At 38.5% G+C, this 26,441-nt stretch overlaps 2 protein-coding genes across 5 annotated transcripts in view; one reads left to right on the forward strand and one right to left on the reverse strand.

The window, feature by feature from the left end:
• Cyfip1 (cytoplasmic FMR1 interacting protein 1) overlaps positions 1–1,130 on the forward strand; it is a 79,259-nt gene extending 78,129 nt beyond the window's left edge. For both annotated transcript variants that reach the window (XM_021652631.2, XM_021652633.2), the window contains one exon: positions 403–1,130. In XM_021652631.2, coding sequence (XP_021508306.1) covers positions 403–567 — 165 coding nt within the window. In that variant the 3' untranslated portion in view covers positions 568–1,130. The remainder of the gene's footprint in view (positions 1–402) is intronic.
• A 758-nt stretch (positions 1,131–1,888) lies between these two features.
• On the reverse strand, positions 1,889–25,186 carry Nipa2 (NIPA magnesium transporter 2). Of its 3 annotated transcripts, none has more exons than XM_021652636.2 (7): positions 24,518–25,186; positions 23,743–23,863; positions 11,552–11,782; positions 10,111–10,167; positions 8,652–8,742; positions 6,419–6,579; positions 1,889–4,123 (listed from the first exon to the last, which is right to left on the reverse strand). In XM_021652636.2, the coding sequence occupies exons 3-7, from the start codon at positions 11,688–11,690 to the stop codon at positions 3,492–3,494; spliced, it is 1,080 nt and encodes a 359-aa protein (XP_021508311.1). In that variant the 5' UTR covers positions 11,691–11,782; positions 23,743–23,863; positions 24,518–25,186; the 3' UTR covers positions 1,889–3,491. The 3 variants fall into 3 exon arrangements, with proteins under 3 accessions (XP_021508311.1, XP_021508312.1, XP_060223215.1); XM_021652637.2 differs by having other exon boundaries at positions 24,367–25,186; XM_060367232.1 differs by lacking the exons at positions 23,743–23,863; positions 24,518–25,186 and adding an exon at positions 22,840–22,858.
• Between the last annotated feature and the right edge of the window lie 1,255 nt (positions 25,187–26,441).

Consider the following 26,441-nt stretch of genomic DNA (forward strand, 5'->3'; position numbering starts at 1 on the left):
TTGTATACTAAAAATATTGTGCTTATGTTAATATTCTGGGTTTTGGCTCATTAGGTTCTTTTTGGTTTTGAATTTTGGAGAAAAGGGTCACCCAGCATGACCTGGAACTCACCATGTACCTCAGGCTGGCCTTGAACTCACAGTAAACCTGCTTCATCCTGAATAATAGAAAACTGATATAAGCTACCACTCTTGGCCAATAGACAACTGATAATTGAATGGACATAACTTTAATTTTTACAGGCCTAAACTTAGCAGTTCCAAATCACAAAGTGAATTTAAGTTGGAAATATTCATTATTCCAGTAGCGATACTAGAAAGATGGTAGGGGTCAATAAAATTTGCTGAAGTAGAATCCGTGCATTTTAAAGCACAATAAATAACAGGCTGATCTACTTGTAGCCATTGAAGAAGATGGTGGAGAGGATCCGCAAGTTCCAGATTCTCAATGATGAAATCATCACTATCCTGGACAAGTACTTGAAATCTGGCGATGGGGAGAGCACACCTGTGGAACATGTGCGGTGCTTCCAGCCGCCCATCCACCAATCCCTAGCCAGCAGCTAAGGGCCAAGCTCACAGCATCCAGTAATGAGGCATGTTTGTGTTTACGTAAACTGTATTAAATCTTAGGGGCTATTTTCCATTATGTCTGAACCTACTTGAGAGGGTGCTTTTTGATCTGAAAGCTTAACTTTATAAAACTTATTTTTCTATACTAAAATTGTATATGCCTTTGGAATTGCAAAGTCTGAAAGTAATGGTTACTAGTTGTTGCCATTATGGTCTTAACAAATATTTTCATGTTGAATGTTCCAGTAGCTAGTTATAAAATGGAGAATTCATTCATTATCCCATAAGAAGCATCATACCAACTAACTGTATTAAAATGAAAATTTCCTATCAATTAAATTTAACAACTAGCTTTGTTTAGGGATTTTTTTTTTTAATTACAGTTTATTCTGTTTAGAGATTTTTGATGGTCTTTTAGGAAATCTTTTCTAAGTCATTGTTACCTTTTATGCCAAGATAGTGAAATTGTTTCCTGTTTCCACTAAGTCTAATAGTGACAAGTTTGATTTGTAAGAAAGGACTTAAAAGATTAGAGAAATAAAAATTAATGCAACCTATTTTTGTTTATTCATTGACATGGGCAGGATAGTTCCTTAAATACGTTTCACAAAGTGAGTTCAGTAAGTAGGGCAAGATCATGACATCTTTTGGGGTTGTTTTTGTTGTTGGGAGTTTTTGTTTTTTTGAGACAGGGTTTCTCTGTGTAACAAGTCCTGGCTGTCCAAGTCCTGGCTGTGAAAGATCCTCCTGCTTCTGTCTCTCAAGTGCTGGGTTTAAAGGCATGCACCACCACACCCAGCTCATGGTATCTTTCAACTACAACTAGTACACATTTAACTCTACAGTCAGGTTTGGGCAGTTAAGATGTAAGACAGCAGCTGTGCTGTCCATAAAGAACATGAAAGGGACACCAGCACGTCTCTGGTATGTGCTTCTATTCTGCAAGGACAACAGTTTGGGAGGAAAAATGACATGGGATAGTGGCTACTTCAAAAAAGGGTCTGGGAAGAACTTGAGTGCTGTCTTCAACAGCCCTTGGCATTCCTGGGCTGTTCAACTGCTGTAGGAATTATCTCACTCAGGTAATACCAACTCCAGTTGGTCCGTGGGACCTTTCAAGTGAAAAACAAGAACCCTGTTTTCATATCAATATGAAAATAGATGGGAATTGAGAATCAGGTACAGTAATGTGCAAATGACATCCCATCTATTTGGGAAAAGCTGCAGAATGAAGATTACTGGAGCCCAGGAGTTCAAGGACAGCTTGAGGAACATAGCAAAATCCCTGTCTTAAAAACAAATATACAAAGTTGGCTGGGAAACAAAGTCTAAAAGCTTTGAGCTTTATTTTACACAGAAAATAAAACACAAGTACTATTCTGCTGTACTGTAAACCTGAATTACATCTTTAACAAGCCTATTTATCAAAAAGTTACCTAAAATATTTTTGTTGATATGAATAGTCAGTCATAATGGCATCTGTACTGAACCTATGAAGTGTAGATTTTAAAAGTCAATAACTGTATTACCAATTGATAGGCCAAATAAAATGTTTACCTACAAGATTATATATATATATAAAGTGTTGTACGTACACACCCACATTCTCAAAGAGGAAATGTTTCATCCCCAAGGGAATGAACATTGGCTTTTTATGTGCAAAATAAGATAGATAACAGTACATAAAACAGATACAATATATCTGGGGGTGGGAGAGGTCCTATTATCTCTGGCATTTAAGTTATATAAGAAGGTTGGAAATGTAGCTCAGTATTTGGCCAAAAAGGAGTTACACAGAAAGAGGCAGTCAGAGAAAAAAAAGGTAAGGGCTCTTTAGAGTGGTGATAATAAAGCTACCCCAAAAAAAAAATTTTCCCCCACAAAACCAGTACAAAGTCACTATGCAATCATAGGAAGGAACAGGAAATAGGTATAGGCCCAAACCTCAGTTCTGTCATTTGCTGGTCAGATGGAGAGTGATTTTTTTTTTTTTTAGACCAACACATGACTCGGAAGTAGGCAGGTCTGAAGCTGGAGAGTACTCCTTACACTGGCCTTGCTTTTTGTACTTTTTGCATTTGTACTATTTGCATTTTTTTATAAACACTTTTCACAGTTTCTAAAAAACCAAATGTGTAAGGTTCAAACTCTTAAGCAAAATAAACCTCTTGGTTCAGAGACCGCATTTTACAAACATTTTAAATTTAAGCATTTGGAATCAGAATCAGGACTTTGTTCTAATGTCATTTCATTCAAGCCAAGTTTCTAAACAAACCACAGAAGTTGTCTTGACATCCCAGAGTTGTTAAAGGCTGAATAACAACTAACCCACTATAAACATACACTGGAAGGGTCCAAGAGCTCACGCTAGATGATGCAGAGCTCTAGTCACTATGGACATAGCAAGTACTGACTACAGCACAGTGGTGTTTTCCAAAAAGGAGGCCATCAAGTTTGAGTGGGAAACCAGATGTTTGGGTACAAAACACCACCTGAGAATTATTTTCTTGGAATCTCATACGCACACATATATATTTATAGTCAACAAGCCTTAGTATGAGGAGGGATTGATGGGATGGGATTACAATATACATTTTAATGTTCATCACCAATGAAAAAAATAAAACATTTTTATAGGTTTAAATTTGTCATTAGTGCATTTCGATTTCTGGAGAATGAATAAAAATACCTTTATAATAATACAATGTTATTAGAAATTAGCCATGTACTGAGGTCATTTTAGTGAGCTACCATTGTTTAAATATAAGAAAAGTAATTTCTTGATCCAAATTAGTGGAAACTTAAAAAAGATTGTCTTTAGAGGACATTATTTGAGGACAGTTTTTTTCAGATACATTCTGATACTCATTTTAAATCACTTTATAACAGAATTATAGGTTAGCTTTTCAATCATAGCCTTAAAAAGATGTCAGATTTCCATTTCTACGGGAGATATTTTCACCATTATGCTCAATTCCACAGAGTAAGCCTTCTTCATTATTATTAAGAACTTCATACATATTAGAGAGATTGCCATTCACTGCCTTTTCATCTTTTCGAAGAGATACAGGCAGACTTGCTAGACTAAAGTTGACATCTTTAAAAGCATGCAACAAAAATATCCCCACAATGATTGTGAAGAAGCCACTCAAAGTCCCAATGACATCATCAACAGGCATATCTTGCCATTCTTTAAAAAGAATAGCTGAACAAGTCAAAACTGAAGTTGTAAAGAACACATAATAGATTGGAGTCACAATGGAAGTGTTGAAGATGTCCAGAGCCCGGTTTAGGTAATTAATCTGTGTGCTCACACAGACCACAAGGCTAAGCAGCAAAATCCAGGCAAGGGGGTGCCGCAGAACAGGCTTTCCAGCCAACAACTCTTTGATGGTGATGCCTAAACCCTTCACACAGGAGACTGAAAACGCTCCAATCACAGAGCAGATTGTTATATAGACAAGAATGTTCGTCTGTCCGTGTCGAGGTCCCACTATAAAGATGAATATCAAGGCAACAATGACCACAAATGTCGCAAAAACCACGAAACCTGGAGGAAGCAAAGAAAAAGCTACACTGAAACATAATGCACACACAAACTCATATATACCTTTCTTACTATCTTCCAGTGCTGTATCCTTAGATTTGCCTATTAAATTGACTATTTGATGACTTAATTTTGAAATATTATTTTAAGAAATTTGCAAGTTGCTAATTGAAAATAGCTCATTCACAACAAAGAGAGGTACCGTGACTCCAAGAAAGTCACTCAGGTGGTGACTTGTCACCCAGAACAAAAATTAGTTTTTTTCTCTTATTCCTCTAGCAAAATCACACCTGAACAAATACATCGGAAGTACACATTGGAGGCTGGGGGCAGAGTGCTTTCCTGGAATGTGCAAAGCCCTGGGTTCAGTCCTTAGTAACACTTTAAAACTATATAGTATGAAATTAAAATATGCTTCATAGTTAAAACAAAACCATACACCACTACATCTTTATTTGGTTTATTGAGATAGGGTTTCTCTGTGTAGCCCTGGCTATCCTGGAACTCACTCTGTTCACCAGATGGCCTAGCACTCAAGAGATCTGCCTGCCTCTGCCTTGCATGCATTGGGAATAAAGGTTTGCACCGCCACCATTTTAAAAGTAGTCTCTTAAACGTACTAAGTATTCTAAATCACAAAGGACAGGAAAATGATAATCAGACCAGGGAAGCAGATGTCAGTGTAAACTAAGGAAGTACCCTTGAATGTTCAACAATTTGCATCTGCAAAAATCAGGAGTTATATAGCAAGGTGGTAGTAGAGGACGGATCTCTATGAGTTCAAAACCAGCCTGGTCTACAGAGTGAGTTCCAGCACAGACAGGACCACACAGTGAAATCCTGTCTCAAACAACCAAAGAAATTTAAAAGCTGTAGTTGTGAATTGTTTTCCCTCAAAAGGACACATCTGAAAACAAAACTAGTATCAGAATAATTAACAAGTCATTAAGAGACATAAAAATACTGTTGGGGTCCTGGTTGACTACAGAGACTAGAGGTTAATCATCCTACCTGACAACTGTAAATTCATGTGGGCCAGGCACAGTTCCCAACAATTTGTACTCCACAGCAGCTAATACATAAATTTTAAGATGAAAAAGGGGAAAGGACAGAGAATGGGAACACATACCAGTAACCCTAGCGTTCTGGAAGTGGAGGCAGAAGCAGGAGGAACTCATGATTATTTTTGGCTATATAAAAAGTTGAAGGCTGGCCTGGGCTATCAGAGGTTGTGCCAAAAAGAAAGGAAAACACACACACACACACACAAAAACAAAACAAAACAAAAAACAGAAAACATACCAAGACTACGAAAAATCATTCTGCTTCTTCAAACTCCACAAATGGAGGTTGGCTATTAAAGCAGACAGAAACAAGGAAAGAAAGAATGGTGCACGCCATTAATCACCTGTAAGACAGAGGTGGGTGGGTCTCTGAGTCTGAGGCCATATTAGTGTGTACAGAGTTCCAGGCAGAACAGAGTTGTGTGTCTCCAAACAAACAAAGGTGGATTCTACATACTGCATCAGAATATGGCTCAGGAGCAGAGAACACTCATGCTACAACCTTGTGGAACAATAGAAAGGTGAGCGGGAACCAGACAACTGGGTTATAGTCTATCCAGGCTGCCTCAAGATAACTTAGGGCAGAACCAGACAACCAGAAAGAGTTCTAAATAACTAAGCAAGTAAGATAACTATCAGTTGAGGCAAATTTCAAGATAGAGTAGTAATGTACACCTAAAATCCTAGCATTTGAGACACTAGGCACTAGCCTGGGCTATAAAGTGAAATTTTGTGGAAATAAAAGAAGAGGGAAAAGCTGAGAGTGGTAGTGCGCACCTTTAATACCAGCATGTTGGGAAGCGGAGGCAGGCGGATCTCTGTGAGTGTGAAGCCAGTCTGGTTTACAAAGTGAGTCTAGGATAGCCAAGACTACACAGACAAACAGACAAACTCTGTCGGGGAGGGGGGGGCAGCAAAAAAAGAAATAATCATAATGTTTAAGAATAAAATTTTTATTGTAAGGGCAACATGAAGAAATGAACTAAATCTATTTAGGTATAATATAATAGGTTCCAGATAATGACTACAGTCAAAGAAACAGTAATATAAGCATATTATTTGGATATTTAAAACATAATTAAACAACAAAAAAGACAAGAGGCTAGGGACACATGAGAGAGAACTTTCTTATAACCTGTGCAAAATAATTCATATATGTACACAAAAAATATATATTAAAATAAAAATTAAGTTAAAATATTAAGTACAGTAACACTAATGAAGCCTTTCTTACCTGGGTCACCTAACTTATGTGACATTTCATTTAAGGTCTCAATCTCCTCTTCCTTTGGAGCATGAATGACCATAACTGTAGACCCTAGGATACTTAGCAAACACCCAATTTTCCCATGAAGATTAAGTCTTTCATTTAGGAAATATGAAGACAGAATGGCACTAAAAGGAAGAATAATAAGTTGAACATTTAAATTATTTTTCAAACTTTTAAAATTAAAGACTTGTGAGCTCACACAAAAATACTTCTTGCTTTAACAAAGAAAATGTACATTCGAAAGTAAGACTGTAACAAGGACTTAAGCATTGCTTTGCTAGCATGCACTGACTCTTCACCTGAACTTGTGAGCATCCAATTGTTATGCTGCAATGTGACCTCTGCTTCCATTTTACGCCTGTCTCTTTTGCTCAGTGAATACAACTTGTAATCAATCACCTTGGACTGAAGGATCAAATCTGATCAATAAACATGGTTAGGTGTGAACAATCTTCCAAACAATCCACAGAAGCAAGTACTGTTCTAATCAATCAGCCTGATCAGAGACTGACTGAGATGGCTTGGCTGTGAATACTCTGGCTTCCTGGGAGTTCATATCTGTAACCCCAGAAGACACTGGCCCCTTGCCTTTCAAGCATATTGATTAAAGTTCCTGTCTTGCCTTCTCTACTGCTTTTCTCTTAAGACTGTCATTTTGGTATGAACCACAGAATCTAGTCTACACCTGTCAGACTTTTGTCCTAAATCTCCTGAAGCAAAATGAACCACCTGCTTTACATACACTGAACCTGCATTTACCATCCTTTTACTATTAAGACTCTATATGAAATAGGCAATATAAAGAACTTTAATTTATAAAATTTAGGTCTTAATAAAATACCTATCTAAACCAATGCTTCAAGTTTACACACTTTGTTGTACTAACATTAGCCTTCTTAAAATTTCATTTAGGCCCCTTCACCCCATCTGTCTCTCTTCTGCTTATCTTTGTGAAGAGTAGAACACAACTTGCACAAGTAGGTTCTCTTCTTTCCACAATGTAAATCCTGGGGATTGAACTCATCATTAAGCTTGGCAGCAAGTGTTTTTACCTGCTGATCCATCTTGCTAGCCCCTCTATTTTGATTTAATTGTTTATGATTTGCCTACAATCATTTTAAGTTACTTGGAAATACAGAGTCAATAAACTATGGACTGGGACCATCTAATTATTAATTTACCTATAAACTACAAGTTTTTATATCTTAGGTCTTAGGGTTTTTAACCCAATCCTAAAAAGTACAAAATAAACAAAGAAGATCATAGTGTAATACAAGAAAAGTTAAGGATAAAAAAAATAACCATACTTTTTTAAAGAAAGAATTTTTTAAAAGATTTATTTATTTTTATGTGAATTGGTGTTCTGCCTGCATGTCTGTGTGAGGGTGCCAGGTCCTCTAGAACTGGAGTTACAGACAGTTGTGAACTGCAATGTAGGTGCTGAGAATTGAACTCAGGTCCTCTGGAAGAACAGCCAGTGCTCTTAACCTTTAAGCCATCTCTCTAGCCTAATCACATTTTATATATAATTTACTAGTAAGGGCATTAAAAGTTCTCAACTTTCAAAATAGTAATAAAAATCCAGACTTCAAATAGGCTTAGCTATTTTGTACTAATCATTACAATAACAAAACAGGACAAGTTTTAAGTTGGTCTTGCAAAACAAGTACCTCAGGCCAGTTTTTAGAGGCATGCTGCACCACCCAAACCGAGACCTGATGTTTTATAATAGTTAATGAAGCCTACTAACCACAGTATGTGCATACTGAATGGTAAATGTTGGGCAAGTTGCAACTTGGGATTTTTTTTTAAGATTTATTTATTTATTATTTATACATATTCTGCCTGCACCAGATCTCATTACAGATGATTGTGAGCCACCATGTGTTTGCTGGGAATTGAACTCAGGACCTTTGGAAGAAGAGCTGGCACTCTTAACCTCTGAGCCATTTCTACAGCCTGCAACTTGGAGTTTTCTAAAGTTGAAATCACTAACATGCTGGTCCTAAATACAAGCAGAAGTATAAAGTGATTTTGTCCCACAAATCAATAACTGTGCAAAGAATGCAACTCTGAAAAAACATTACTGCAGAGTGTTAAAAAGTCCTCAAGGTTATTCAAGTGTTTTGACATATAATCAGCACTTTAGTAATTTATAAACTAAAATACCATTTTTAGGTGAAATGCAGAGTCTTACCTTACGAGGACACTGAGTGCGCCTAGTGGGGTCACTAGCGTGGCCGGAGCAAATGCATATGCAGCAAAGTTGGCCACTTCACCAGCTCCCACTAAAGAAATGGACAATAAAAACCCCTCTCAGACATGAATGTACTCAATCTGAATATGCCTGCATTTTATATAACCCTACATATTATCTCAGCTACACTGTTGTCCAATAACTTCTTTATCTTCTTTAATGTATGCATGAGGACTTTAAATCACCAACATCTGGTATCCAACTCAGTAAGAAACAGATCTATAGTTTTAATTTTAAATATAATTAAGTGTAAAGGTAATAAACATATTTGTAAACCAAGACAACAAATATAACTAAAAGAAGCTGACATCAGTATAGAGGTAAACTTCACAAGTTTTTACAGGATCCTTCTTTTTAAAAACCCAACTTTTTTTTTCTTTTTTGAGGTGTGTTGCCAGTCCAAGTGCACACTCTCAGCTTCCCTACCCATTTCTTTTCTTCTCTCCTCTGCCTTCCTTCCTTCCTTCCTTCCTTCCTTCCTTCCTTCCTTCCTTCCTTCCTTCCTTCCTTCCTTCCTTCCTTCTGTTTTGTAGCCTTGGCTGCCCTGGACTAGCTTTGTAGACCAGGCTGGACTTTAACTTACAGAGATCTGCTTGCCTCTGCCTCCTAAGTGCTGGAATTAAATGTGTGTGCCACCACTGCTAGCCTATTTCACATTTTTAAAAGATTAATTTTGTATTTGAGAGTTTTACCTGACTGTATGTATGTATACCATAAGCATGCTTGGTGCCTATGGAGGATAGAAAAGGGTGTTAAAGACCCTGGAACTGGAATTATGGGTGGTTGTAAACCACCAGATGGGTGCTGGGAATCGAATCCAGTTGCCTACAAAAGCAGCACAAGTGTTCTTAACCACTGAGCCACCTTTCCAGCCACCTTTACTCATCTTCATAAAGGTAGTGTCCAAAATAAGCATGAACAATCTTATCAAATAAATACCTCCTTTTCAATTTGGAATGAGAGCTAGCTAATAAAGAAAAAAACTAAAAATCAGATTGGTTTTTCCTACAAACTTTCATTTGCCAATTTATTTTTCTTTTTCACAGTGCTGGGAAATCAAACCCTGGGTATTTTACATGTTAGGCAAGTACTCTATTCTTTCCTCCCCGGACACACACACACACACACACACACACACACACTTTTTAACGTACTGATCCTGGAAGTGTTTTTAAAGGCAATATTTATCAAAAATGTTTTAAGCAGATTAGTTTTTCTTAAGATCTTATCATTCAAAATAAATAAGCAATTAACTAAGTTACGTTTATAGTCTTAAATCTACTTTGAAGTTAACTTATAAAAACAAAAATATTAAGTTTTAAAATTTGCAAATATGAACTGCAACAATATATGTAAATATTTTAACATATAGCTTTCTTGAAATGTTCTCTATACATACTTGACAGCAGTCCAGCCCACCACAACCATTCTTTAAGATATGCATGGCCACCTTGACCTGTAAACAAAGAAATATTTTATTTCTTTGAAAGATTATCATTCTCTTGTAAAGCCTGTAAAAATTATTACATAATCACAGATCTTAAAATATCTGATTATAAGATTTCTCTGGTATTTCATGGTTGCCAGGATCAGGAGATTCTTCAAAAATGTTTACATTTGTACTATCCTCTTGAGTTAAAGAATTTAACTCTTGTAGTTAGTTCCTTTTTAAAAGGCAGCTTTAATAAATAAGAAAATGAACCAACAAAAAGTAACAAAGCTGGGCAGAATGGTGCACACCAGCAATCCCAGCACCTAGAAGTCTCCAGCAAGATGCATCTACAAGCCTGAAGCCAGCCTGGGCTACAGAGTAAGTTCAAGGAGAGACTGAATTAGAATAAGATTCTTTTTGAAAGGAGGGGATTGCAGAAGTAGATCAACTTCAAATGAGTTAGTCTGCAAAGAGGAAAGCTATTTAGATGTAGCCCCACTTGAGAAGACACTATGGTCCTACAAAAACAGAGAACTACTCATAATCTAGGCTACCAGGAAAAAAACTACTTTTTCCTTGGCTTTCCCCTTGACCAAACTAAGTCAGGAAGCAATTGGTACTTCAGCCATTGTCAATGAAAACCAAAGTGAATGAATTTTACAAGCCTATGCTTTAGGAATATAACAGGGGATACCTTAAGAACAAGGTTAAAAGACTATTGAAAAAAAGCTAGTATGTTTCTCCCTTATCCATTAAAACTTAAGACTGTTTTATGTTTTAACATTCCTAAATTAGATCTGGCCACAAAGACAGCACAGGAAGAAAAGTGACCCATTTGACTGCCAAAGATGTGGTCCAATAAGATCTAAAATGAAACATATTCAGGACTACAGAATTTAAGCACAAATATCTCATAATGCTGGGAAATGTAGTGGATGTCCATAGATTGAACTCAAGTTCAGTTACATTGAGTATCCTCTAGTCTAATAACATATCAGCAATTTGGGGGAAACAACCTTCACCATTCAGGTCAATTAGTGGAATACTCAAACCAAGCAAAACTATTTTTTCCTTCGTGCAATTTAAAATCTTCAAGAAAAAAGTTTAACGTAGAAGTCTCTAATAAAAGCCTAGTTCTATTCACAGATCCCATTTCCTCTTGAACAAACACGACAAAATTTAAGCTCTGGAGACTCATCTGGCACTGCACTTGTCCTGTTCCTGTTTTGACAGTAACTATAGAAGTAAGCAGTTAAGGATTTTGACAACTTATTTTTCTCATTAATGTTTAGAAATCTCTTGAACAGTTCAAATATATTGGCAAAGAATGAACAGTCTTCTATACTCAAAAGAACTTGAGTGTATGAATATACATGTACTTTCTGATACCTATTAAGGACAAACTTACCTGCTCTCATGGAACCTTTTCTGGCAAGTCGCAGAAGGCCTTTTTTCTTCAAAATGAAACTCCCTCCAATGAAAATGCTGGAGGTCATAGCTAACCCCAGACCAATATAAAAGTCATATTTTCCACGCCCCAGGCTCATTTCGTTTGTTACTTAAGTTCCTGTGAGTGACATTGATCACAGAACAGAGAAAAACTGCTTGTACTGGAGACAGGATGATACAGTCTTCAAATCTAAATGATAAAAAAATAAAGTGAGATTTTCACAAAATGATCATGACAGCCCAAATACAATTCAAATATTTCTCTCCTTATAAAGGAAAAACAGTATTTACTGCTATCAATTAGAAACAAATATACTATCTAAACTTAGCACTAACCTAATTATGTTTCTTCTAATTATGGTAAATTGTAATGTAATACAAAGTCAAGTTTGGATTAATTTTATAAACTCTGGCTTTGTATTGTTTTAACTTTTTTCTACTTGAACTGATAGTCCATAATATAATTCTGCTGTTAGGAAAAGAACCAAAAAAAATTAAATGTAACAATACATGAATCTAGGTTACCAATATACTTATCTATATACTTATCTCTATATAGAGATACTAAAATTTTTCTCCTACATATACTATACTTTAAGAAATATGCATAAGGTTAGGTGTGTAATACACACCTGTAATACTAGCACTCAGGAGGTAGATGTAGGAGGAAGTTTGAGGCCAGCTTTGACAACATAGGGAGAAACCCCTAGAGGGGCATGGAAAAGGATCTCTAAGGACATATAAAGTATATGATAATCTATCTACTTAGCCTATCTGGAAACATGCTGAGAAAAGGCAGTTTTCACACTATTTTGTTAGTAAAGGATAACAATGTTAACAAAGATGTCTATGGAGTGTAATATTGTTGGTCTTTAGAAAACATAAGGACCATGGCACCAGAACGCTCAGCCCACAGCTGACAGATGGAACATTTATTTTTCCAGTGAGCCAACTCATGAATCTCACTAGTGTAAAAACTAAAATATATAAGCAGAAGGGAAAAAAAACCCAAACATACTTTTTCCCAGTTTTCTGCATCCCAGACTAATGCAGCCCAGGTTGGATTTGAAGTAAAAATATTCCTCCCTCACCCTCGTGAGTACAAGATCACAGATCTATGCCACCATACTTGGCCCCATAATACCTCTGTTCAAATAGTATTTATTACATGTATGCTGCAGGCATTAAATATTATCTTAACCCTCTGAATAAAATGGTAAGGGCTAAGGCGCTCAGGGCCAAACACATGCCTAATTAAGCCTTAGGTTTAATTCCCCAGCAAAAGATACACCCATGCAAATGCACATACAAAACAAAATTGATATCGATTAGTCTTCAACAGGGAGGCAAACAGGACAAAATAGTACTATAGTAACAATAAACAATATTACCACACTGAGTTAGTAGCACTCCAAAAAAGGAAAAAGACCAGTAGAGGTTCATTATGACTCCCATACACTTCAATAAGATACCTCTCATCCCACTTATTTTGGATTTGGCTACAAGGCCTGCTCTGGTAAATGGGGAGAAAATGTATGTGGCACATTTCTAGTTCTGTATATGGACCAAAAATCCCACACACTTTGCTTGTTCCTTTATATCCTGCCACATGTGGTGGCTAATCTCAGTTGTCAACTTTACTGCATCTAAAATCAAGAAAATGCAAGCTTCCAGGCTCTCCTGTAAGGGATTTCTTTGATCAGACTATGTGAACCAGGAAGACCCACCATAAACATGGGTGACATCTTAAGGTGGCAGCCTAAATCAAAGAACATAGAAGGAAGAAACTGCTTTTCATCTGCTTGCCTTCATCTGTTCTGGCAAGTTCATGCATCTGAGTGTTGCCATTCTTTCACTGACATTGGAACCAGCTGGTTTTGTTTGTGTCCCGCCCCACCCCCCACCCCCATCCATCTGTCTGTCTGTCTGACTCTGGATTTCAGTTTTGTTTGGGGTTCCCCCTCTCCTATTTTTCTTTTCTTTTTTCCTTTTTGTTTGTTTGTCTAAGGCAGAGTTTCTTTGTGTAGCCCTGGCTGTCATGACACTAGCTCTATAGATCAGGCTGGCCTCAAACTTGAAGAGAGCCACCTGCCTCTGCCTCCTGAGAAATAAGACTAAAAGTGTGCACCACCACTGCCTACCTTAATGTATTTTTTAACTGATACATAACTACATCACTTCTTCTGAACTTCCCTTTTTCCCCTCTAGCCCTCCCATGAGACCCTCCCTCTCAAACGGAGACATCTTGCAAAAGAATACCCATGTTTGATTCCAAGCATCAATATGGTGGCTCACAGCCTTCAGGAAATTAGGTACCCTCCTCTAACTTCCATGGGCACCAGAAGCACATGCAGTGCATATACATACATGCAAAATACCCATAAAAAGAAAAACTAATAATAATAATAATCCTCTTTTAATAGATGCACTCATTCAAACAGTTCTGTTCTTTTAGAGAATCTTGACCAATACACCTTGTGAAGAGCATACCACACAGAGCCCATTGATGTCACACAGGGAAATATACAAAATTATCACAGCTGATTCAACCTGTGAGCTATAATGATGTTTATTCCTATGTATCCCCTAAGATAACTGACTTAAATACTTCAACAGACTTTGTACAATAAATATAAAATTTCCAGCATGGGAGCTGAGAATAGGGCTTAGCTGTAAAGCCCTAGGTTTGAGACCCAGTACTGCACAAAATCAAATAAAACCCACCAACATTTTTTACTTATTTTAATTTTTTAGAACTTTATTAATTTTTGAGGCTTTTATTCTATATCCCAGGTTGTCCTCAAAACTGCATTACAGCTCTTGTGTTAGCATTTCAAATATTGGGATTATAAGGTATGAGAGAGCCACCATACCCAGTATTCACCTGACTTCTGAAAAATAAAGATGTGCATGTAGAAACTTTTGTGCATGACTTAGTATTTCCACATTAAATGTTTTAAAACACACCTTCAATACTGAAAAGCTGCGGGAATATCAGGGCAAAAATCATTATCAGGTCCCAAAAGCAAAGTTGCCCCAATAGTGTAAGATAATGTCCATCCTCTGAAGGAGAACAGGTAAGGCAGCAGCATCAGTATAACATTCATCTATTCAATGAACAGCTGCCACCTATACAAAACACTTCCTGGATTGCTCTTCCAAGGGCATTCTAGTTCTCCCTCTGCAGCTCCTAAGGCAAGATGTAAAAATAAAGTCCTAGGTAAAGAGTTTGGAGACTGTCAGGCTCCAATTACAACAGATACATGTAAGAAAAGAAAAACACTAAACAATATAAGGTACTGCTCTATGTGCTCAAACACCTCTCACCTCAAGTTTAAACATAACTTCCTTATGCCCAATCTGACATAACCACTAGCTACAGAGATGCATGCATACAGAAACACATGCAGGGAAGGATGTAGGATTTCTGATCAAGATGGAAAATGATTTCTATACACTATCAGAATTTCTTAAAAAAGAACTCTGCTTACACTGTTCCCATCACACTCAGCATGCCTGGTTTACTTGTTTATAAGCAAGCCACCTAAAGCAAATTATTGGCCTTTTATGCCCACAGCTCTCTGGCAACTTCCAAGTATGCTTCATGTTTTTTAGATCAATACAGATGAATAGAATGAATATTAATTGCCCCTAAAAAACTATCTATTCTGAAGTGGCCATTAATATGTAATAAATAGTTTCATCATGTAGATCAGTATTGTAATATGGAACCCAATCATCAGAGCCTATAAACTTGAGAACTGAAAAATATCAAAGTTAAGCCAGGAAGTAGTAACACTAGATATGAGCAAAATGCAATGACAATGGTCAGAGTCTGGGAAGGCAGTGGCGGCAAACACCTTTAATTCCAGCACTTTGGAAGTGGAGGCAGATGAATCTCTGATTTCAAGGTCAGCCTGGTTAGCCTGGTTAACAAACTGAGTTTGATGAGAGCTAGAGCTACACACACAAAAAAAATCCTGTTTCTGGAAGAAAACCAAAACACACACATTATGAAAACACTCCTGTCACATAACAAGGTGGACAGCTGCTGTCCTCTAATTTCCACATACATACATACATACACATACACACACACACACACACACACACACACACACAGGCACATGTGTGACAAAAATTTTTTTAGAGAGGACTACCTGGAAAAAAAAAAAGACAAGGAAATGGGGAGCAAAAAAGGGTACTGAGAAAAATAAGACATTTTCTCTTGTATGTAGAATCTATTTTTTGTGTACATGTGTGTGATGAAAACAGAACTACTTGGAAGAGGAGTGATCAAAAGGCAAGAGGAAGGATAACTATAGAGTAATAGAAAGTCAAAATATATTTATATGAAAATGTGATAATGAAACTTATTCTTGTACAAACTAACAAAAGCTAGTAATAATAAAATAATTGACATGAAAGGAGACAGGGGATTATTTGATGATACCATTGGGAAGGGTGATAAGAGGCAAGACTGATAAGAGGCAAGACTGGAATAAGGGGTGTGAAATCATCAGACCCTGTATGAAAAAGTTCTAATCAAGAACATGATTTTATAAAATTAATGTGCTTAGCAGATTAATACCCCACAAGAAGACCTATAGAGCAAATTAACCTGGGCCCATGGAGGCCCAGAGACTGAACCACCAACCAAAGAGCATGCTACACATATGTAACAGATGTGCAGCTTGTTCTTCATGTGGGTTCTAACAACTGTAGTGGGGGCTGTCTCTGTTGCCTGCCTTTGGATCCCTTTCCCACGGCTGGGCTGCCCGGCTGGCCTCAGCGGGAGAAGATGCTCTAGTCCTGCTTTGACTTGATGTGCCAGGGTGGGTTCTTCCAATCTCTGAGGAGAAAGGGAGCAGAGAAATGAGGGCTGGGGGGACATAAGGGTAGGCCTGGGAGGAAGGGGGGGCTGTGATCGGCTATAATGTGTTTAAATATCAAATAGAAAAAAATCATTATCATTGCAAGTTCTGTGTTTAACCTGGGATAGTAAGACCATGTCTCAAAAAAAAAAAAAAGACAAGCCTCTGTGACTCCCCTCACATAAGGGCTGCCCTCACAGCTGTTACACTTAGCTCACACCTAGGCTCCAAAGAGTTTTAAGAGCCAGAAGTGGTGGATGACTCCAAGGAAAAAGCATCTTTAGACATAACAGGGCTGATACTGATATGAACTTCCAAACTGTAATAACACACACAAGACTTCATAAGTTCAAACCAGACAAAATCCCAGCACTGAGAAGGGGAAGAAAGTCAGATTTCTCCAATGGAGTTACAGTATGTATATCAAACACACTCTAGGAGCAGTTAGCCAATGTAAAATGGACTTTTTTTGTATGTGTTTTTTTGTTGTTTTGTCTTTCTGATTTTTTAAAATTGGTTTTGGTTGTTGCTATGGGAGACAGACAGAGACAGACAACAAGAATATGAAGTTGGGGGAATCTAAGAGGAGTGGTAGGAGGGGAAAGAATATGATCAAAATGTATTATATATCTTAAGCTTTCTCATGCTGTGATAAACCACTACAGCCACAAAGGTTTTGGGAAGGAAAGGGTTTATTTCGCTTACAGTTCCATTTCACAGTCCATTATTAAACAAAGTCAGGGCAGGAACTCAACAGGCGCAAACTGATGCAGAGGCCTGGAGAAGTGCTGCTAACTAGCTTGCTCAGCTTGCTTTCTTACAGGACCACCAGCCCCGGGGGTTCATGGCCTACAGCCAACTGGGCCCTCCATATCTATCACAAATAAGAAAATGGACCACCATCTTGCCCACTGGCCAATCTAGGAAGGGCATTTTCTCAACTGAGGTTTTCTCTTGCAAAATGTTCTAGCTTGTGCCAAACTGACATAAAATTAGCCAGCCACAGTATGAAAAAAAATGAATACAAACACCACCAATATTTCCTGCCTTGTCTGATTCAGCTAGAAAAACCTTGAACTGTCTGACCACAAAGTCCTCTCCACACTCAGCTTCTGTTGATAAAAATCCCAAATTTAAACTATTTCTTTATCACAGTAACCAGGCACTGTTTTGTCTATAACCCATAGTGAGCTTCAGTACTTTGCCAGCCTAAGAACTTAACCAAATCAAACCATCCCAACTCTTTAAGGAACCACAAGATACTCCTCTGATTAAAAAGACTGCTTCCCAAATTCTTTATCCTATTCTAATACCACACCCATGAGGCTTTGCATGGTGTGTACAATGTTCTCTTTCTCTGGTTTGAGTAAAAGAAACTAAGAAACTGTTTATCTTATATGCCCAGTGTCAGGGTGGTGAAATGAGAACTGACTCCCCCTACCCAGTAAGATTAAGGGATGATTAAAATAATGCTTTTATGCATTTAAGTTCAAATGAGATAATTCATTTTCTTAGCTTAGCGGCTGGTTGCTGCCTTAGAATTTGAAAATAAGCCTGCCACTCCTCCCCCAACTGGTATATCTGCAGAAGTAAACAAACTGAAAAAGCAACCTTAATTCTAGAAAGCCTTTCATTTTATTCTAAAGTCAACGAAAGCTAATTCCTAGCAGGGTGTGGTGGCTCATGCCTTTACCCCATCACTCGGGGAGACAGAAACAGGCAGATCACTGTGAGACCATGACAGCCAAGGCTACACAGAAAAGCCCTGTCTCAAGGGGGTAAAAAAAAAAAAAAGTTAATTGCTCCTTCATCTATTATGCCTTATATAAAAATTTCCTTCACAATTTAAAGTTTCATGACACTGCTTAAAATCTATTTTCCCTTTTCTTTTTATTTTTATCTGTATACTATACAAGCAAAGCTAAGAGGGTTTTGGGGGGCAAGATGACTCAATCATGTATATGTGGTTTTAGAAAATCTCAAATACTGATCTGTCTTTGAAGACAAACTTTTAAAAAAATGTTAAAAGAATTATTTTGTGTAAGTGTTTTCCCTACATGCATATATCCATGTGTGTCGCCAGTACCCAAGAGGGTGTCAGGTCTCCGGCAATAAGAGTTACAGATGGTTGTGATGCTGGTCCTCTGCAAGAGCAACAGTGCTCTTAACCACTGAGCCAAGTCTAAGTTCCCTGAAAAAACAAAAACAAAACAAAACAAAACAAAAAAAACAACACAAACCTCTTCATCTTCAAAACCACTAAGCTCCTTACAGACAATTACTTTGGTTACCTGTAAAAGTAACTTTTATTCATCTGATTCAGTTGTTGTCTTGGGGGCTTACTGCCTCCTTCTGCTAACCTAGGCCTAGTCCTGAAAGCTTCTAGCTACCATACAATCTACTCTAGGCCTAGAATGTTTCTTGCCTCTGAGATTTACTGTTTAATAAATCCACTCTTTTCAGGTTCTTATTGAGCACTGGGATGGCTGGTACAACTCAACTATTTTGGCTCAAACTCCTCTCCCAACTAACTTAGTAAATCTGGCTTTTTCTCTCTGCCTCTGAATTGCTCTGCTTAGCAGTCTTTTCTAATCTCCTGGCTTCTTTTCATTCTCTGGCTCATTCTGTGTTGACCTAGCTTGTTCTCAAATTCAACCTCTCTCTGCAACCTGACTATTACTATACCGGTAAAACTGCCTCTTCTCTCTTTGCATTGTCCCTTAAGTACCTTCCCTTTCCTCTCTTCTTGTGAGAGTTGGGCATATCCTATTCTGTCAAATCTTTCTCTGATTTATCTTTATTTCTGCCATTCAATTAAACATCACTTTCAAACATGGGTCCTTCCTTCTACAAACTAACTGTACCTTCATTGTTCAGGATTAAAGGCATGTACCACTACTCCTGCACCTAAGCTTTTCTTTACCAGAAATTTGCTCTATACCAGGCTGGCCTTGAACTTAGATCTGCTTGCATGTCTCCGGATTTGAAGGTGTATTTGTATTTCAGCCAAATTACACGAACCTAGGTCTTTAGATATGATCTCTAGCCAAGGCAGCCATGTTCAAAATTAAAATTTCTGTACAGTTATCTGTGGTGGCTTCCCAGAAAAACACTCATTTGTGGTAACAAATTTGATTTAAAAGGCTTTCTAGAATTAAGGTTGCTTTTTCAGTTTGCTTACTTCTGGAAATATACCACTTGGGGGAGGAATGGGAGGCTTGTCTTAAAATTCTAAGGCAGCAACCGGCCACTAAACTATGAAAATGGATTATCTCATCTGGACTTACTGTTCAGTAGCAGGATGTATGTGTGAAAATCCTGAAATAAATGAGTTGCTTTGCTAGTCTCTGATCTGGTCACACCCTATTACTACTCTCTGTAACTGAAGGTCTACCACCTGCAGTTGAGCGGATGCCATGGAGATATTTTTTATAAGACAGGGCCAAGCTTATTGACAGCTGAATGAGAACAACATAGGAGGTATGTAAGATAGCTTAGCAAAAATGAGGATCCAAGTTCAAACCCTAGTATCCATGTTTAAAAAAGTCATCAATGCCTATAATGTCAGCACTGGGAACAGGAGGGAGAAGGCAAAGAAACAGGCTTGCTCAGGCTTGCTTGTTGCCAGCACAGCTACAGGTTCAGTGAGAGACCCTGTATCAAGACATAAGACAGAGATTAACAGAGCAGGACACTTAACACCTTCCTCAAGCTTTAACATGTGTACCTTCTTACACAGTGCAAATCTGGTACATCTCAAAGCTGGTAATGAGACTCAACAGCCTTTGCACAGCCTAGGTAGAAAGAAAAAAGAAAACTTGCTAAATTTAACTTCAACTAGATTTCCAAGCAAATCTAGGCTCCAGTTGGTAACCTGCCAATGGCCACCAACTGTTACTATCATTTACACGAGATTCTCCAGTAAATGTACTGAGCAGCTATTAGGTACCAGGCGAAGTTCAAAAGCCCATGGAAACTTCCACCAAAGGTTTCCGTGTTCAAAGACAACACAGCAGAAAATGAAAAATAGGGAAAATAATAAATTTAATTTTTGTGGTGAGACATGGTCTCAATGTATGGCCCTGGCTGGCCTGGAACTTGATTTATTAACCAGGCTGGCCTTGAACTCACAGAAATGTGCCTACTTCTACCTCAAAGTGCAGGAATTAAAGCAGTACAACACCACCACCACACCTAGCTCAATAAATTCAGATCTTTTTCTTTTGTTTTGCTTGAGACAAGATCGCTCTATGTAGCAGTGGGTATCCTGACATTTGCTATGTAGAGACTGGCCTCACACTCAGAGAAACGTCTGCCTCTGCCTTCCAAGTTCTGGAATTAAAGTGACTAGCCACGATTCAAATCTTAAGGACATTTTAAAACTTGTAATTTCAATCTTGCTCTAAATTTTAACAAACTAAATTTTCACAATTTATGTATGTGATTTTTACATATTATGTATGTATTTCTTAAGTATGTATGGTTCTACATACTTAACATGTAAACTTTCAGTATATGTACGTTCAAAGTGCAATATGTTTCGAAAAGTTAACAAATTTGATCTGTATTTACTTATACTATAGAGAACATGTAAGGAATGGGCAGTGGGTATAGTAGTATTCTAATATATGAACTCTACACTAAGACTTTCTTTACAAACTGACAAAGAAGAAACTACCATCAAAATTACACCAACTCAAATATATATCTAAAATTGACAATTTCTCACATTCCATTTCCATAAAAACTTGAGAAAATATGTAAAAGAGGTCAGGAATGAGAAAACGGGCAGAGACATTAAATAACTTGTCATGCACCAACAGGGAGCAGAACCAGGATGCAATGCAGGTTTTTATCTTTCGTTCTCTCCTGTTCCCAGTGGCTGTCTCGTAGTCACAACAGATACCTGGCAGCTAAAACCAGGGTTCCAGTGTAGGTAACTTCTCTACCCCATGTATTTTCCTACTGGTCTGACAATGTCATCACCATTACCATGACCCAAAGTGGACAAAAGAGACAACTATGCCACATGTATTCCACTTTTACAACATGGTCTTGCATCTGCTCTGATTAATCAGATCTGTATCTCCATATCTCCTGGCACTATTCCAATTTAAACCATAAGTGCTGTCAGCTGGGACAGAAAACATCTCTGCTGATCGTATTCTCCTGCTTAAAAACTTAGGGTTTAGTAATTGTTAACATGTGCAAAAACATGAAATAAAACTTAAAAAAAAAATGATTACCCACTATTTACCAGTCTTACTTTTGTAATCCAATAACTAAGACCCTTCACTTGTTTCATACCTAACTTTGGAAACTTATTTCATAATATTTCACATACACTGCATTCTTACCAGGGTCAGGGTATTGCCACTCTAACCTACTCCTACGTATCCTTGTTTATTTACCTTGTCTCCATTGCAAAGGGCCCAATCAAAAAGCAGTCTTGTAAGAAAGACCTGTTTGAATTCCAGGAGCAAAAGTAATGTCGTTTCATGAATTCTCTAGTCTTCAGCCTGCTCCACTCTGTATTTTCTAACCTGTATTAAGATTATACAGATCATAACCTTCTTCACTGTGGCTCTCAGTGAAGAACTGGCTTTCCTGTCACATTTACTTAAGCTAACAAAAATGTTCTAAGTACATCATGTAATTATGAATAGGGGTTAAAGCCATGGGAAAAAAAAAAAAAAGAAAGAAAAGAAAAAACCCAGACCAAAACTCCCGTCTTCATGAAAGTTGCCTCCTAGTTGGAGTTAGTGATAAACAATAAATAAAAGGACACTGCAAAGTGGTAAATGCTGTGGTGAAAAATAAAGTACATTAAGGGGTTAAGGAGAAGGCCTTGAGGTAACACACTCAGCAGACTTGAAAGGGATGGAAAAAGAACAAAGCAGCAATACAAATGCAAGCTCTGACATAAAAGGAAATATGCTGTTTTCTGGGAAAGGAAAGACTACTGGGTACTAGGGTTGATCCTAAGTTAGGTGAGCTAGCACAATAGAAAAGCGTCACGAATCAGACCATGTGGAAGCCCTATATGCAAGACCCAAAGCCAAGAGACAAAAACACACTTGCAATCCATTTGTTTTGCCAGGCCACAAGTTATTTTTACCGACAGTCACCAAAGAACATCACATAAGTATTAACTTCTAACTTATTTACACAAAATTAATACAATTAGGTAATTAAAATGTTATAGCTGGGTATGTTTTAATCTGAAATATGTGTTTAGTTCTACAATACAGAAGTATATAGAATTCTTTGTAGTTTGTCAAGTAAGGACTTTTAAAATCTCTAATACAATTTTTATTAACAATAACCTTCACCTTCATGTTATACATTAAATCTCACAACTTATTCTACATACCTGTTACCTTGCATCTTTTGACCTAAGTCTTTTACCCCATCACCATCACCAGATCACACTCTACGGAGAAGTTCTTGGATATACCACAACATATATTGATGAATTAGTCAGAGTTTAGGTGACATTCTTTTTTATTTCTATAGAAAAAGGGGTACCATTTGGTCACGTGAAAATTATTTTATATCTTCACATAGCTTCAAAGCAAGTGGAACCATTTTCCTTATCTCTGTAACAAGGGCTCCCACTTACTTTACAAAATATCAGAAGATATGACTACTTCTCCTTTACAGTTACAGAAACCACATCTCACAATGCAGGCACTCGGGAGAGGGCCACTCAGCAAACAGACTGACTCTTCTCCAGACTGCCATATCATCTTAACATTTTAAAGCTGAAGGCTCTCCCTATGTAGTCCAGGCTGGCCTCTTTCATCTTGAAACTCTCCTACTCCAGTTTCCTGAGTGCTGTGCCACCAGAGCTGGTTCTAAAAGTTCTCTTCTTAAGTCTTTATTTTTGTATGGTTTTTACTGACATCTAAAGCTTTTAGTAGTCTTAACTTTACACTTAGCTAATTTTTCCTGTGTGTACAAACCAGCACATAGGGTGTAGGTTTATGGGAGGAAGAGGGGACTTCCCTTGTGAGACCACATCTGTGGGCAACTGAAGAAAACCCAGCGTTCTCAGTCACTCTCTACCTAATTTTTCCAGACAGAAGCTCTAAATGAACCTGGAGCTTACTGGACAGATGCATGCTACTACATGCCTGACTTTTTATAAGCACTTTACCAAGGGAGCCATCGCAGTTCCTTGGCTATTAACTTTAAACTCACACTTATAAATACTACAGAACCTAATCTCCAACCTTACTTAACAACACTGTTAGAAATTAAAGTTTTAACTTACATGTGAGCTTAATGTGGTCTTTCTTTTAAAAAATAGAGACGACTTATTCATTCTCATTTTCTTGGAAATGCTATCCTTTATTCCCATTTAAAGTATTTAACCATGGCAGAGTAGTTCCACCCTAGAAAGAAGAAAATACGGAAGTAGGTGAAAGAAATGAAAATTACTAAATACTTTCAGAAATATAGTTACTGGCGTCTATGTTCTGCTTAGCAAGTACTATAAATCTAGTCAACTGAGATCCTACACACAGTTCTGGAATAAAAGACCTCTCTACTTTCAGACTTCCTCTTTTAGGTTTAAATACAATAATAAAGTATCAGAAGGGCACATGGGATATAGCTCAAGGAACAGAACTTAAGACGTAGTCCCAACCTAATAGTAGAGAAATGAAAGAGGCATGAACCCGAAACATTGCGTTTTGTGTAACTGCACGAAAAAGATGATTCGCCGACCCTCTTAAGTGCTGGAAAATTAAAACAAGCATGCTCAAAAGGTTACAGCAAGCCGAAACCATCTTCTAAAAACTCAGGAGGGCAAATAAAACTGATATACAGAACTTATCGAGACCGGACAGGGCCAACCAGCCAGACTTCTGCCGGATTGAATGGCAATCCGTCTCACCATGGACTTCCTCACTGCGGCTCACTAAGGGAAGCTGCGTCCACCTCGGAACAACGCGAAAAAGAAAGTCGCCCCTGGGGCCCGTCTCCGTCCAACACGGCCAAGACTGCTCGCAGCTCAGCTCCCGAGCTCGCTTACAGGAAGTAGCTACCTTCGAGCAGCCGCAGGCCGGCGGGCGACGCGGCTCCCTCCGGGACGCGACCCGGGGGCCGGCTCACACCCGCACGCGGGCAGCTCGCTCCTGCGCGCACACGGCCACCGCCTCCGGCGACGTCCCGCGGGAAGTTCGTGCATCCGGGACTGCAGTGGGCGCCGCCTCCTCCTCGGGAGAGCCAAGAGGAGTCTACCTCGGGACAGCCTTCGGCAGCACCTCCGCCCGCACCAGAGCAGCCGCCGAGAACCTGGACGCAGCTTAGTGACGCAAGCGCGCGCGCGTGGGGCGGGCACAGCTCAGGCCCCACCCCGCAGGCCTCTCCCGGCGCTTCGCTTTGCCCTCACGAGGGGAGTGTTATCTTCCAAGGAGGCCTTTGCCCACCAGCTGATCAAAAACCAAGCCCTGTGCCTCTGGTATCTCTGGTATCTGATTTTTCTGGGCGCGTTCACGTGGGAGCTTTGGGACTAAGGCCGTCGGTCTGACTGCAAAGGGCGGAAGTGGGCGGGAACCTCCTTACGCAGGTTTCCAGGGGAAAGGGAGCTGTTAATTTGGAAAGGTTTGTGGTTTGGTAAGGCTTGTGATTTGGTAAGAGCCCGTCTTGCTACACTTGGACATGCGTTCTTTTCCACGGGATGCACAGGAAACCCAGTACTAGCCTTTCTTCGGCTGCTTCTAATTTGAAAAATTTATTGAGGCCTGCTGAAAATCCTCGGTTACAGGTGTGAAGGTCTCTTGAACACGTTACTGCAGGATGTGACTAATCTCAAGAACACTTGTTTGCCTGTGTGGGAGGAAGAGAGAAAATCCTTGTAAAGACGAATTATATGTTTATTGAAAGAGAAAAACAGCAAGTATAGTTTTCCTGTTTCCTATTCTAATGTTATGGAAGTGATGTCCTAAAACACAGCCGGAGTTGCTAATCGGCTGATTTAAATAAGCTCCTATGCTGAGGACTTGACAAGCAGGCACGCAAGTGTCTTGGAACTGGGTCCTATTTTGCTCACTTCTCTGGTTCAGCTAATTTCTAGATGACATAGAAGGTAGAGAATCATGACTGGCAAGTTGGACTTTGATGATCTTTTAGATTAATGAAAAATGACTCCAGTTTTCTCCACCTTTCCCTGTGTCCACACATTTTACAGTGACTGCATCTCCATTCTCCCTGAATCTGCATTGTCCTAGAGAATGGTGTTGACCAAAGAATAATGCCAGTTATTAGAATGAACCTTGGTAAGAAGCCTGGACTGGTGGGCAGGAGGTAACAATGAAGAAAAAGGTCAGGAACAAAGCTACCCTCCTGACTTCCTGGCTAACTCACAGCTGCAGGCAAGGGTCAGGTTGGTCCACATCAGCAAGGCATATGAGAAAGAATAAATGATTGCCGTCTCATTTTGGTTTGGATTGATAGGCAGCAATAACTAACTAATAAAGATACCAACAGACAGCTCCAGAGAGCTGGTGGTTAGCATGAAAATACTGGTTGATCACTTGAATGGGAGTGTGTAGGATCAACATTGTAATTTAACCAAAAGAACTGACTCATGGCACCTTTTTTCCCCCCACTGCCCCAATCCCAGGAACTGCTCTATGTCATCTATCTACTTACATCATTGTAATCCTTGAACTACTCTCACATTCACACACACATGCACATGCCTACTTAGTATGATGTAGGCTCCTTAAATGCCCAGACCATTTTTCCAATGCATAATGCTCCATATCTTATTCTGTGAATGTTGATCCAGTGATTATGGGATACTTTTAAGATTCTAAAAGCTAATTTTTCAAGGCTCTTAAGAGGCAGAAACAGTAAGATTACCACCAGTTCAAGACTAGCCTGAGTTTCAAGGCAGCATGGTTACAGTGTAACAAACTTTAGTAAAATTGTAATTCTTATATGTTGTTGATGGAATTTAAAGTA

The sequence above is a fragment of the Meriones unguiculatus genome, chromosome 14 (assembly GCF_030254825.1).
Source record: "Meriones unguiculatus strain TT.TT164.6M chromosome 14, Bangor_MerUng_6.1, whole genome shotgun sequence".
Classification (NCBI taxonomy): Eukaryota; Metazoa; Chordata; class Mammalia; order Rodentia; family Muridae; genus Meriones; species Meriones unguiculatus.

Bases quoted from the DNA above. Each gene is read 5' to 3' on its own strand.
- Nipa2 (XM_021652636.2), bottom strand. From the start codon at position 11,690: ATGAGCCTGGGGCGTGGAAAATATGACTTTTATATTGGTCTGGGGTTA. The intron at 8,743-10,110 runs GTATGTATAGAG...CCATTTCTTTAG, and splicing joins GTGGGCTGGACTGCTGTCAA to TGGGAGCTGGTGAAGTGGCC. The intron at 6,580-8,651 runs GTAAGACTCTGC...TCTTCCTTTTAG, and splicing joins GCACTCAGTGTCCTCGTAAG to TGCCATTCTGTCTTCATATT.